Raw genomic sequence first — 14843 nt, forward strand, 5'->3', positions numbered from 1 at the left:
TTGATAATACTTCAAAACAGAAAGTTAACACAAAAGAAAAGACCAACAAGAGATTTCCATTCAGAGCCAACAGCTCTGTACCACTCGCCCGGGGGTGGAACCCCCACTGAGGGGAAGTCCCTGTTACACATCGCTGCCTTCAAGGCTGCGTGCGACTCCTCTGCTTTTTCAAAGTCAGACTCCAGACAGCAGACCGCGAGGTCTTAAGGTCCCAGCTCCCCCACTTAATGGGGGCCTTGGCCAAGTGCTGAAGCCCTTGGAGGCTGTTTCTCTCCCAGTAGATGGAGTTACTGGCAGCCAGTAACTACCAGTAACAGCCAGTAACTGGCAGCCAGTAACCTACCCCACCAGACAGTGAGGTCCAGGAAGGCGATGTGTGTGTGGGCACAGACCCCAGACCAGGCATCCGTGATGAGCACACACCAAGGGGCTTGTGGCTACTCTGCTCAGAACTGGGGAAACACGGCCCCAGCCTGCTCTCACGCACCTGCCGTCCAGAGACGGAGCCAAATCCAAATGGAACAATCCCACTAAGAAATGTACAATTACAAGTCATGCCCGGTGCTGAAGGCATAATCGAGCGTAGTCTGAGAACGTCACTGGGGTGTAGACTGACCTTGTGTGCGAGTGGGAGAAGGTTCCTCTGAGGAAGTGATGTTTGACGGCCAACTAGAGAACAAGGAGATTGCAGCATATTCTAGTCCCACAGAGTAGGGAAGTATACAAGCCAAACTGTTAACAGTGAACGCAAGTTAAGGATACCATGAGGAAGTCACAGGCCAAATTAAGAACAGGGGGTGTCCTCAGGACAAATGACCTGGTTTCTCCAAAACCCAATGGCATGAAAAAAAACAATTTTAAGGAGCTGGGAGACAGGGAAACCATTACAGAATAAAAGACTTAAAAGTAGGGCTTCCCTGGTGGCGCAGTGGTTGAGAGTCCGCCTGCCGATGCAGGGGACGCGAGTTCGTGCCCCGGTCCCGGAAGATCCCACATGCCGCGGAGCGGCTGGGCCCGTGAGCCATGGCCGCTGAGCCTGCGCGTCTGGAGCCTGTGCTCCGCAACGGGAGAGGCCACAACAGTGAGAGGCCTGTGTACCGCAAAAAAAAAAAAAAAAAAAGACTTAAAAGTAATTTTTTTTAAAAACCTACTGAATAGAAGATATTTGCAAATGATATGACTGATAAGGGGTTAATATCCAACATATATAAACAGCTCATACAACTCAACATCAAAGAAACAAACAGTCCAATTAAAAAATGGGCAGAAGAACTGAACAGACATTTTTCCAAAGAGGAAATGAAGATGGCCAACAGGCACATGAAAAGACACTCAACATCACTAATTATCAGGGAAATGTAAATGAAAACCACAACGAGATAGATTATCACCTCACACCTGTAGAATGGCCATCATCAAAAGAGCACAAGTAACAAATGTTGGCAAGAATGTGGAGAAAAGAGAACCCACCTACACTGTTTGTGGGAATGCAAATCGGTGCAGCCACTGTGGAGAACAGTAAGAGATTTCCCAAAAAACTAAAACCAGAACTACCATATGACCCAGCAATTCCACTCCTGGGTATATATGTGGAAAAACAAAACCCAAAAAACAGAAACACTAATTCAAAAAGATACAGGTACCTCCATGTTCATAGCAGCGTTATTTACAATTGCCAAGGTATGGGAGCAACCTAAGTGTCCTTCAACAGATGAACAGATAAAGAAGATGTGGTACATATATACAACGGAATACTACTCAGCCATAAAAAAGAATGAAATTTTGCCATTTGCAGCAACATGGCTGGACTTGGAGGGCATTATGATAAGTGAAATAAGTCAGACAAAGAAAGACAAATACTGTATGATATCATATGTGGAACCTAAAAAATACAACAGACTAGTGAATATAACAAAAAAGCAGACTTACAGATATAGAGAACAAACTAGTGGTTATCAGTGGGGAGAGGGTGGGACAATATAGAAGCAGGGGATTTAAAAAAAGGGTTATTACAGGATTATATGAAATCATGTATGTGAAACTTTTGAAAATTAATAAAGCACTATAGAATTTAAAGAAACTTACATTCAATTAAAAAAATATAATGCATGGATCTTATCTGGATTGTGATTCTGAACAATGCCAACTATAAATGCCATTTCTGAGACAGCTGTGAGAACTGAATTATGGACTGAGCAACAGATTATTAATGAATGACAGTGAGTTTTGTAATAATGGCATAGTTGTTATGTCAAAAAAAGAGGCTTTTATTGCTTAGTAGATATTTATGGGTGAAATGACATGCTGTCTGGGGAAGATGAAACAGGTACTGAAGCTGGGTAGAGGGTACATGGGGATTCATTCCACTTTTCTTTCTACTTTTGTGTATCCTTTTAAATTTCTATAATAAAAAGGAAAACACAGTGGTGCACTCCAAAGAGTCAGCAGTACTGAGTTACTTGCATTTTTTTTTTTACAAGGATCAGGAAATTAATTGATATTAAGCAGAAAGTTATCTACCTCATCATATTTGATAACTCCACCTAGTTTAGTGTATGCATGAACCACAGTGAAACCAATTCCCCTCTGATGGGCATTTAGGTTTTCTCCAAGTTTTCCTTACAATAAGTGAATCCATCCAATTCCTGATGCTTTTCTCTGTTCTTAGGATCCACCTCACTCCTTGTCATCCCAACCCACCCACGCAAGTCAATGGATGACCGTTTTTGGACTAAGTAAGTAGCTGGTGCTACCAGGGGAGATGTCCCTACCACAAAGAAGGTCCAGGCCCTGGTACCATCTGCTCCAGTGACCTTGCAAGGGAGCCAGTGCCGCAGGACAATTCAAATTCCGCCTCAAGATTCAAGTTTCCAAGTAACTGCCACTTGGGGGTAGAGGGAAGCACACACTGCAACAATGGGGCTCAGAGGGAGCCTGGGGAGTTTTCTGGCCAGGGCCGAAGGTCAGCAGCCCTCACCCAGCCTGACACAGGTCTCAGGCTGGTGCCCTGCTGCATATGGGCCTCCCCAGATCCTGGAAAGTATTCAGAGTTCTCTACCCCTTCCTTTCCATCCGTTAGCGCTTTTCCCATTCTGGGTTCCTGATTCTTTTAAACATAGCCAAGGGACACCATTTTGACCTACTGAAATGGCATGGAATTTTTTTTTTTTATGTTTATTTTATTTATTTATTTTTGGCTGCCTTGGGTCTTTGTTGCTGCGTGTTGGCTTTCTCTAGTTCAGTGAGCGGGGGCTGCTCTCCGTTGCAGTGTGTGGGCTTCTCACTGAGGTGGCTTCTCTTGTTGCAGAGCATGGGCTCTAGGCGCACGGGCTTCAGTAGTTGTGGTGCACGAGCTTAGTTGCTCTGCAGCACGTGGGATCTTCCCGGACCAGGGCTTGAACCTGTGTCCCCTGCACTGGCAGGTGGATTCTTAACCTCTGAGCCACGAGGGAAGCCCGGCATGGACTTTTCTTTTTTTTTTTAAAGGCTAATATCCAGGGTTAGCGAAGTTACTGGGAAGCTGACACCCTCCCACACCACTGGTGCAAGTGCAGGCTGGTGCAAGTTTTGATAATTTATCAACTGGTGAAACTCAAAGTTCTTAAAATCACACCCCAAGACCAGCAATTCCATTTTAGGCATTTATTCTCATGAGCACACTTGCAGACAGAAGAATAGGATCACCACTGCAGTGCTGTGTAAAATCAAATGGTACAGGAGAAATGACACAAAAGACCATCAAGAGGGAGATGAATGAACAAATTATGTAATACACATACTGTGGAATATTACTCAGCAATAAAAAAGAAATAAACTCCTGATACAACATAGGTGAATCTCAAAAATGTTCTCAAAAGTGAATCTCAGGGGCTTCCCTGGTGGCGCAGTGGTTGAGAGTCCGCCTGCCGATGCAGGGGACACGGGTTCGTGCCCCGGTCCGGGAAGATCCCACACGCCGCGGAGTGGCTGGGCCCGTGAGCCATGGCCGCTGAGCCTGCGCGTCCGGAGCCTGTGCTCCGCAACGGGAGAGGCCACAACAGTGAGAGGCCCGCGTACCGCAAAAAAAAAAAAAAGTGAATCTCAAAAGTGCATCTCTAAGGAAAAAAAAAAAAAAAGTGCATCTCTAAGTTAAAAAAGGCAGACAGAAAAGAGCACATACATGTAACTCCATTTATATGACACTCTGGAAAACACAAACTAATCCACACAGACAAAAAAACAGATCAGTGATTGCCTAGGGCTGGGAGCATCATGGGGTGAGTGACTGAGAAAAGGTACCTGGGAACTTTCTAGGTTGATGGCAATGTTCTGTATCTTGACTATGGTGGTAGTTACATGAGTATATACATTTGTCAAAACTCACTGTATACTCGAAACTGCATATGCACTTAAGATCTGTACATTGTATTGTATATAAATTAACTTCAATTTAAAAAAATGAAAACGCAGCTCCATCTAAGTATCTAACAAAGAAACGAGTTAAATCATGGTATATCCATACAATAAAACATTATGCATGATACCGGAGAAGAATAGTTAATTACATACAAAGTTACTTAGTATATGCAGTTAAGAAAAAAATTGTTATGAAACTATAATATACTATGATAACATTTATATAAAATAAAATGTATATATTTGGATAAAAAATTACCAAAAAGAAATATTTTGTTCATTCATTCAACACAAATATATTGAGTATCTACACTATACCTTTATTGTTACAATGAGCAGAAAAGACCAAAAAAAAAATCCCTTCTCGTCATGGAGCCTCTGTTTGGTCGTTTCATAAAAAATATTTAAATTATTAAACTGTACACATTTAAAAACATCAAATGGTACAGGGAAGTGTGTAAATGCTACTACCACTTGTGTTAGAACACACACACTTGGTTTGTTCATGCAGAGAACAACTCTGGAAGGATTCATGAGAAACTGGGATCAGTGGTACCTTTCAGGGAGGAAAACTAGAGCCTCTTCACCATCCACCCTTTCATATAACCTGGGTGTTTTTCCTTTTTGCCATGTTCTCATATTGTCTATTCTAAATAAACACAATCGTTTCTAATTTTTTGCTAAAGTCCAATAATCAGGAGTTGGGTGGAGAAGAATGATATGGAAATGTGAGCATGACATACTACAAAATCAACAAAGTGTTCTGAGAAAAGATATTTTCCATTTTTACTAAAAAACACTCCAAAATAAAAATGTATTGTGATGACAGGCACACAAAGGAACAGAAGAACCTACACCAAAATGTCAACAAATTACTTCCAAGGGGTGGGATTGTCGGGGGGAATTTTACTTTCTTCAAAAAGACAAATACCACCTCCTGGGACATGCCCAAGACCCAACGGAGGGTCCCTGGGAAGCATTCCTGCACCGCCGTTCACCGTGCCCCTGCAAGTACACCTGAGCCTCGTCCTTCCATTCTGTGCTCCCCCAGTGGCTGTGTCTGCAGCAGGTGAAGGGATGGACACCCCTTGCCCTCCCTCCACACCTCATCACACTGGTCTGGGAATCCCGAGATATCACACACACCTCATGCCTGCGAGGGGCTCACAATCTAGTGAGTAGGACAAGTTACTACACAGGTGACAAGGACAACGAAAGAAGCATGTGGTTGGGGCCAGGACACATGGGGTAAGGGAGAGAGGCTTGAAGGACCAGGAAGTTGGCCCTCAAGCTGACAGCCATCCCATGACCTAATTTCATCATGTGTACCCAGAACCTGCTAATTTTAAACTTGGGTGGATGCATCTTTTGGCAAAAAAAAAAAAAAAAAAAAAAAGTGGCTGTCAGTCTAATCTGAACACTCCTTGGGGCATACAGCTGGTTACCAGAAAAACACCAACAGCCTCTTTGTCACCACCAGCATGGTGGGGATGATCTGCTCCTCCCCCCATGTTCAGTGAAGAAGTTCAAGGGCACAGGTGTGATGAGGAAGAATCCTGACTCCCCTGTACTGACTGGCACCCCCAGCCCCAGCAGAAAAGTAGTCAAAGGAGGAGGGCTCTAGCTCTGCTCCAGCAGAAGCAGTAAGTCCAGGTAGGATGATCAAAGGAGTAATTTAATATTTGAAAACAATGTGACCTACAAGGTCTTAATTTCCAAAATATACAAACAGTTCATACAACTCAATAACAAAAAAACAAACAACCCAATCAAAAATTGGCCAGAAGACCTAAACAGACATTTCTCCAAAGAAGACAAACAGATGGCCAACAGGCACATGAAAAGATGCTCAACATTGCTAATTATTAGAGAAATGCAAATCAAAACTACAATGAGGTATTACCTCATATTGGTCAGAACGGCTGCCATTAAAAAGTCTACAAATAATAAATACTAGAGAGAGTATGGATAAAAGGGAATCCTCCTACACTGTTGGTGGGAATGTAAGTTGGTGCAGCCACTATGGAAAACAGTATGCAGTATGGAGGTTCCTTAAAAAATGAAAAAATAGAGTCGCCATATGATCCAGCAATCCCACTCCTGGGCATATATCTGGAGAAAAACATGGTCCAAAAGGGTATATGCACCCCAAAGGTCACAGCAGCTCTATTTACAATAGCCAAGACATGGAAGCAACGTAAATGTCCATCAACAGAGGAATGGATAAAGAAGATGTGGTACATATATATACAATGGAATGTTACTCAGCCATTAAAAAGAATGAAATAATGCCATTTGCAGCAACATGGATGGACCTAGAGATTATCATCCTAAGTAAAGTAAGACAGAAAGAAAGACAAATACCATATGATATCACTTATATGCAGAATCTAAAATATGATACAAGTTAATTTATTTAGGAAGCAGAAACAGACTCATAGACGTAGAAAACAAACTTAGGTTACCAAAGGGAAAAGGTGGGTGGGAAGGGATAAATTAGGAGTTTGGGATTAACATATACACACTACTACATATAAAATAGATAAACAAGGACCCACTGTAGAGCACAGGGAATTATATTCAGTATCTTTTTTTTTTTTTTTTAACTGCACCACGTGGCATGCCGGATGTTAGTTCCCTGACCAGGGACTGAACCCACACCCCCTGCAGTGGAAGCGTGGAGTCTTAACCACTGGACCGTCAGGGAAGTCCCTCAATACCCTGTAATAAACCATAGTGGAAAAGAATATGAAAAAGTATATATATATATAAAAAACTGAATCACTTGGTGTACACAAGAAACTAACATAACATTGTAAATCAACTATATTTCAATAAAATAAATAAATAGGAGTACTTTAAGGTTGAGCACCGGATAAAGGGGGCCTGCACAGAGAGGAAAGGGAGCCATCTCTCCATAGCAATTTGGGCGGGAAGAGGTTCCACCCTCCCATTCACTAGTCAGAAAGCCTTCCCGGGGCTGGGTAGAAGATCTTGCGGATGGGGTCTAGTTCCTGTGTCCTACCCCTCGGCAGGCACATGACTTATGGCCCACCGCTGCCCTTCCCAGCCTCAGCCCCAACACCATCCAAAGGTCCACTGCTACCTTTCTTATGAAGACCCTGTCACACTCGCGAACCCTCAGAGAGGGTGGTCACAAACTCCAAGCCTTACCCTAACCACGCATGTCACAAAAGGGGCTGTCGGCCTCCCCCGGAGTGGTCGTTAAGTGGAAAAGCATAGAAAAGCACAGCACCTGTCAAGTAGCCACCACGTGCCTCACACGGCTCTCAGGTTCTCTCACTGAATCCTAACATTCCTAGAAAACATTTCCCCCAGTTTACAGAAGAGGAAATTAAAGAAGATTCACTCATCTCATCCTTCTGCAGAGGGGGGCTCTGTTCTGGACACTGCGGCCCCGCACTGAACACGACAAACACAGGCTTGTTCTTGTGGAATGTACATTCTCGTGTGGGGGAAAAGATAATAAGCAAACAGAAAATAATCCCAGATACTCGTTAAACGCTATATAGAAAACAAAACAGGATGATTCGATTGAGGGACACAGAGGAACAGTTATAGAGAAAAGGAGACTCCAGATAGAGGGAACAACAGCTTGTGCAAAGGCCCTGAGGCATGAAGGAGCTTGACTTATTCAAGGAAGAGAAAGGAGGTCAGAACGGTATGGGGTAGGAGACAAGGCAGGAGAGCAGGCCAGGGCTGGACTGTGTCAGGTAACAGAGGTGGTGATAAGGACTGGAAATTATAACTGCAATGGGATGACGGTAGAGGTCTTTAAGCAGAGAAGTGACACAATCTAAGTTCTGCCTGTTGTGGGAAGAATGAACAATGGGGCCAGGTTTAAAGAGGTTTAGAGAGGCTAAATAAGCACCTCAAGGTTTCACTGCCATTAGTAGCTTGCATTCAACACCAAGGTTTGTTTCCCCAGTGTCACATTTTATATACTGTAGTATAACACTATACTGGAATCTCATATCTGACAAAGAGGGGGGCTCCCACTATCTCTGTCATCCCAGGCTTGCTTCCTGTACCAGTCAAGTGAGGATAACTGCTCCTGGTTCTATGATGACAATTCAACAGCCTAGATGGAAACACACTTTGTATTCATCTGGCAGCATTCAACAAAGAGTATGACATTATAAGCAAGGAAAACCAGTGTGGAGAAAAGGGAACCCTCCTACATTGTTGGTGGGAATATAAATTGGTACAGCCACTATGGAAAACAGTATGGAGGTTCCTCAAAAAACTTAAACTAGAGTTGCCACATGATCAAGCAATCCCACTCCTGGGCACATATCCAGAGAAAATTCTAATTTGAAAAGATACATGCAGTACTTCCCTGGTGGCTCAGTCGTTAAGAATCTGCCTGCCAATGCAAGGGCCACGGGTTTGATCCCAGGTCCGGGAAGATCCCAGATGCCGTGGAGCAACTAAGCCCATGCGCCACAACTACTGAGCCTGCGCTCCAGAGCCCGCGAGCCACAACTGCTGAAGCCAGTGCACCTAGAGCCCGTGCTCCTCAACAAGAGAAGCCACCACAACGAGAAGCCTGCGCACAGCAACGAAGAGTAGCCCCGCTTGCAGCAACCAGAGAAAGCCCGTGCGCAGCCACAAAGACCCAACGCAGCCAAAAATAAAATATTAATTAATTTTAAAAAAAGAAATGAACAGAAAAGACACAGGCACCCCTATGTTCACAGCAGCACTGTTTACAATAGCCAAGACAAGGAAGCAACCTAAATGTCCATCAACAGATGAATGGATGAAGAAGATGTGATATATATATACAATGGAATACTACTTGGCCATAAAAAAGAATGAAATAATGTCATTTACAGCAACATGGATGAACATAGAGATTATAATACTAAAAGAAGTAAGTCAGAAAGAGAAAGGCAAATACCATATATCACTTATATGTGGAATCTAAAATATGATACAAATGAACTTATTTACAAAACAGAAACAGACTCACAGACACAGAGAACAAACTTATGGTTACCAAAGGGGGAAGAGGGTGAGGAAAGGATAAATTAGGAGTTTGGAATTAGCAGATGCAAACTATTACCTATAGCGTAGATAAACAACAATGTCCTGTAGTATAGCACAGGCAACTATATTCAATATCTTGTAACAAACCATAACAGAAAAGAATATGAAAAAGAATATGTATATGTATGTATAACTGAATCACTTTCCTGTACACCAGAAACTAACACAACATTGTAAATCAAATATACTTCAATTAAAAAAAAAAAAGAAACCCAGGATTTACCCTAATAAGACCAGCTTCAAGTCACAGGTGACCCCGAGTATCAACCCGAGTGAGTTTTCTATCTCTAACCTGAAAAACCTGGACAAACCCGTCCTCCTTCAAGGTAGGCAGCCCAACAGTGAACCAATATGGCATTATGGCATGGGTGAGGCACAATTAATGGGGAACTGCCTGCCCTGCTCCTCTGAGTGGCTGGAAGAGAGATTAGAACAATCTTGCTTATATACAAAAGGTTGAGGATTCTCAGGTAGTTGAGCTGGTTGAGTTTATACTGCTCTCAGAAATCCTTCCTGCAAGAAAGGACCAATGAGGTCAAAGCCATTCCTCCTAAGCTATGAGCAGAACTAACAACCACTTGAGCCTACAATGAACAAGGAAGCCCAATTTCCACGGCAGACCTCACTAATTTATTTAGCCACCACCTCCAGAAAAGGACCAAGACCTTACTGCCTGGTCCACCATCCCACTGCCCCAGCTTTTTAATTGAAACACCAAGACCTGGATTTCTTCTCCAGATGCCTAAAATATGCTTGCACCTTGGGCCATTCTGTTCTGGGAAGAAGACCAAGGGGAGCAGAGGAAAGCCACAGCCCAGACAAGCAATGCAAGATGGAGACAGACTAGGTACAGGAAAAAAGAAAAAATAATTTTACTAGAAGACAGCTACCCCCTGATGAGGAAAAAACCCTGAAAAGCTGGTGACTTTTTAAGCAGAACTCCATAGACATCGGGTGCAAATGCACTGGATATGAGACCTGTTTGTGTAGGGAGCCAGTTAATCCACTAAGAAGACCTCTCCCTCCCTGTACTGGGTTGAATGGTGTCCCCCAGAATTCATGTCTACCCAGAACCTAAAAATGGTCTTATTTGGAAATAGGGTCTTTTCAGATTAATTAGTTAAATTAAGATGAGGTCACACTGGATTAAAGTAGCCCCTATTCCAATGACAGGTGTCCTTATAAGGAGAGAAAATAGATACAGATAGAACACCATGTGACAACAGAGACAGAGATGGGAGTGATGCCTCACGAGCCAAGGAATGCCAAGGAGTAGCATGGCCTTGCCAACACCTTGATTTTGGACTTCTAGCCTCCAGAACTGTAAGAGAGCATATTTTTATTGTGTAAGTCCCCAGGTTTATGGTACTTTGTCCCAGCAGCCCTAGGAAACCAATACACACCTTTATTTCACACCTGTTCCCCAAACCACCCTTCCCAGTCTCAGCCCAGGGGCAGGAGACAAGACACACAGGCCACATCTCTAACCCACCTGGACTCTTCCACCTTCCAGGAGCCCATCAGCACTTCTCCCTTTGAGGTGAGGGGAAAGCAGAGATCACATTTCAGGTGCCTCCACCTTCTGCCACCAACGGCAAACTGGCAGGGGAGTGTTTGTTGTCTCCCCATATTCTCTTAGTTTTGTAGCCTCTCCTTTATTTATTTAATTATTTTATTATTTTTTTTAACATCTTTATCGGAGTATAATTGCTTTACAGTGGTGTGTTAGTTTCTGCTGTGTAACAAAGTGAATCAGCTATACATATACATATATCCCCATATCTCTTCCCTCTTGCATCTCCCTCCCTCCCACCCTCCCTGTCCCACCCCTCTGGGTGGTCACAAAGCACCGAACTGATCTCCCTGTGCTATGTGGCTGCTTCCCACTAGCCACATAGCTATCTATTTTACATCTGGTATATATGTATATATACCAGTGTATATATGTCGATGCTACTATCACTTCGCCCCAGCTTCCCCCTCCCTACCATGTCCTCAAGCCCATTCTCTATGTCTGCGTCTTTATTCCTGTCCTGCCCCTAGGTTCATCAGAACCATTTTTTCTTTTTTTTTTTTTAGATTCCATATATACGTGTTAGCATACGGTATTTGTTTTTCTCTTTCTGACTTACTTCACTCTGTATGACAGACTCTAGGTCCATCCACCTCACTACAAATAACTCAATTTCGTTTCTTTTTATGGCTGAGTAATATTCCATTGTATATATGTGCCACATCTTTATCCATTCATCTGTCGATTAGGTTGCTTCCATGTCCTGGCTACTGTAAATAGTGCTGTGTAGCCTCTACTTTAGTGTTCCTTAAATCTTATTCAGTCCCATCCTAGATATATTTGGGGTGGGGGCATTAACTACGTATGCATTATACTATCATTTACCTAATTATTCTTTATGTAAAGTCACTACTTTTACTTAAATTTATTTTAAAAGGAACTACATCGTTACAATATATGGAAAATCATCATCAGTTAGCCTATGCAGAACTTGCTCGATATATACGTTTTTAAATTGCACGTTAAAGTAAATACACGATGATTATTTTTTTTAAGTTCATTCATGCACCCTTTAAAATAATCTCGGGTGACAGTACTATGGGAAATACCACCTTAAGGGGTACAGTTTAGTTGTCTGAGAACTCTGGGCTCCTAAGCAGTAAAACCAATTTAAGCTCTCCAGTCTCCTTTCTCACCTCACGACTGTCCCAGGAGGAGGCTAAGAGCAGGAGGAAAGAAAAGCACCGGGAGTTCCTAGTTCCCACGCAGGGCGACCTGAGGATACGGAGTCGAGAGCGAAAGGGACTTTAAATACCCAGACCTGCGAGTGACAAGGGCGGGGACGGACTGACCTTCTCGCGCAGGGTGCAGTGGACGTCCGAGGCGACACGCCCTTCCCACCACGGCTCATCCATCATCGAGTCTACAGCGCCGCGACGCGAGGCTAGCGGGCTCTCAGGGCGCACCCTGTGTGGACACGGGCAACTTCAGCGGCCGTAGCGCGCCCCCCGGCATCCCATCCTCTCTCGTCCTCGGCCGGGGTCTCTGCCGGGCGCCCCCTCCTGTCCCGCTCAGCGGAGCTGGCGGTCGCCTCCCATCCCGGGAAGGTTGCAGTGCCCCCTCCCCTCTATTCGCGGGACCTGAGGCGACCTGGAGCTGTGCAACAACTTGCAGAATTTTTATCTTCCCTTTTGCAAAAGTTGCAGAGAAAGTTGCCGACTTCGCTAGCTCTCCAGAGGCCAGGGCTCAGGCAGCGGCCACCGGCTCGCCGTCCCCAACTCCTCCCCCGCCGCCCAGCCTTTGTCCTGCTCCCACATCCTGCCCTCCAGCCGGGGCGAAACTCACGCATCCCTCTCCGGGCGTGGGGGGCTGCGGGCGCCAGGCCCCCCCGGCCCAGGGCCGAGCTGGCTGTGCCCTGGGGTGCCTGCACGCGGATGGGCCCTAGCGCTGGGCGCTCCACGCTCTTGACTGCCGCCTCCGTAGCCCGGCTAGCCCCCGCCACCGCCGCGCCCCTGCGTGCGCTCGGGTCCCGCCGCAGCTCGCAGCTTCGGGGCCGCCGGGGGCCTTCCTCCCTCGCCGGGGGAATTGGGGGCCGGGCCTCGCGCATGCGCCGCCGGCCCCCGCACCCCGCGGGGCGGGGGGCTGGGAACTGGAGTCTTTCTTTCGCCGGCGCTGGCTGCGTTTCCTGTCAGCCCTCCTCCCCCGCCTCTGTGGAAAGCTTCCTCTCACCTTCGCGTGGGCGCCGGGTGGCCTCCTGGGCACCCCGCGGACTCACGCGGGCAGCGCTGGGACCGCGGCGCCGGGACGGCGGCGCCACCTGCGCGCGCCACTCGTGAAAGGCGCGGGCAGAATGCCCCCAGAAAGTTCTCCCGCGTGCGCTGTTCTAGCCAACCTTTCGTCGGTTCCACCTGGTTATTTATTTCTTTTTTTTTTTAACCGGCCCTGCAATGGGGAGGTGGATTTCCAAACGGACAGTTCCCACGAAATCGCCAGAAAATCCGCTCTTGATTATTCACGAGTCCCTGATTCTAAAGGAGGCTCAGTAAATCAACGGATTTTTTTTTTGTGCTCCTGCAAGGTATAAATTGTACGCCTTACATTGGGAGAAAACCAGTCTTTTTGGAGGACCCGCTGGATGGAAGGCATTGTCTTTTTAATTGAGTTGATTGTTTTCGGAAAGGCACGCCCTTTAATTAGCTCCTCTGATGGCACAGAAGATTGATTGGTTTTTGTGATTCTTCTGGACGTTCACAGATCTGTTTCAAATCCAGCTAGCAACTGGGTGACTTTTGCCATGTTCCTCAGACTCTGTAAGCTTGGAACCCTCATGTGTAAATTGGGAATAAAAATTGCACCAACCTGCTGGAGATACTGTATCATTAAATAAGATACTTCATATAAAGGGATAATCGCCATGCCGAGTATAAAACAAACAACAAATAGCTGCCACTAAAGAGCCTTTGGTTTCTGACTGGTACCCAAGTACCCACCTGGAAAAAAAATGTTTAAATCAGCTTTAATAAGCTTCAATAGGTGCTTAAAGAGAAGTTTTAATGTAAAAAATAAATTTTAAAAACTACTGTGAGGGGCTTCCCTGGTGGCGCAGTCGTTGAGAATCTGCCTGCCAATGCAGGGGGCACAGGTTCGAGCCTTGATCTGGGAGGATCCCACATGCCGCGGAGCAACTAGGCCCGTGAGCCACAACTGCTGAGCCTGCGCGTCTGGAGCCTGTGCTCCGCAGCAAGAGAGGCCGCGATAGTGAGAGGCCGGCGCACCGCGATGAAGAGTGGCCCCCGCTTGCCGCAACTAGAGAAAGCCCTCGCACAGAAACGAAGAGCCAACACAGCCAAAAATAAATAAATAAATATTAAAGGCAAAAGAAGAAAGGGGAAATTGTAGATAAAGGATCTAGTTTAAAAAAAAAACTACTGTGAAAGTGAAAAATATCTAAGAATAAACAATAAGTGCAGGCTCTTAATAAAGAAATTATAAAGGTTAAACATAATAAGAAAGGCTTGAAGAAATAGAAATAGGTGAAAATATCAACTTTACTCAAATTAACGCAATAAAATTCTAACGATTGTGGGTAGATGGGGGTGGGGGAGGGATGACACTTTTTCTAACACTCAAATGGAGGAATATCTATGGCAAAAGCTAAGATTTTTATATTTTAAAAATGGGGTATAGATCTATATATTGCCAAATCTTAAAACATATTGCAAAGCTATAGTTCAAACAGTGGTGTTGACACAAGAATGGATGGATTAAAAAAAAAAGAATGGATGGATAAGTATCAGTGGAATAATTGAAAGTTTAGAAACATCCTACATACTTAAAAACTAACTGTGTGAGAAATGTGGCA

General features: G+C 44.8%; 1 protein-coding gene across 1 annotated transcript in view; it reads right to left on the reverse strand.

The window, feature by feature from the left end:
• CCNJL (cyclin J like) overlaps window positions 1–12399 on the reverse strand; it is a 52688-nt gene extending 40289 nt beyond the window's left edge. The window contains exon 1 of the mRNA XM_065875254.1: window positions 12334–12399. Coding sequence (XP_065731326.1) covers window positions 12334–12399 — 66 coding nt within the window. The remainder of the gene's footprint in view (window positions 1–12333) is intronic.
• Between the last annotated feature and the right edge of the window lie 2444 nt (window positions 12400–14843).

This window comes from Phocoena phocoena, chromosome 3, assembly GCF_963924675.1.
Source record: "Phocoena phocoena chromosome 3, mPhoPho1.1, whole genome shotgun sequence".
NCBI classification, from domain to species: domain Eukaryota; kingdom Metazoa; phylum Chordata; class Mammalia; order Artiodactyla; family Phocoenidae; genus Phocoena; species Phocoena phocoena.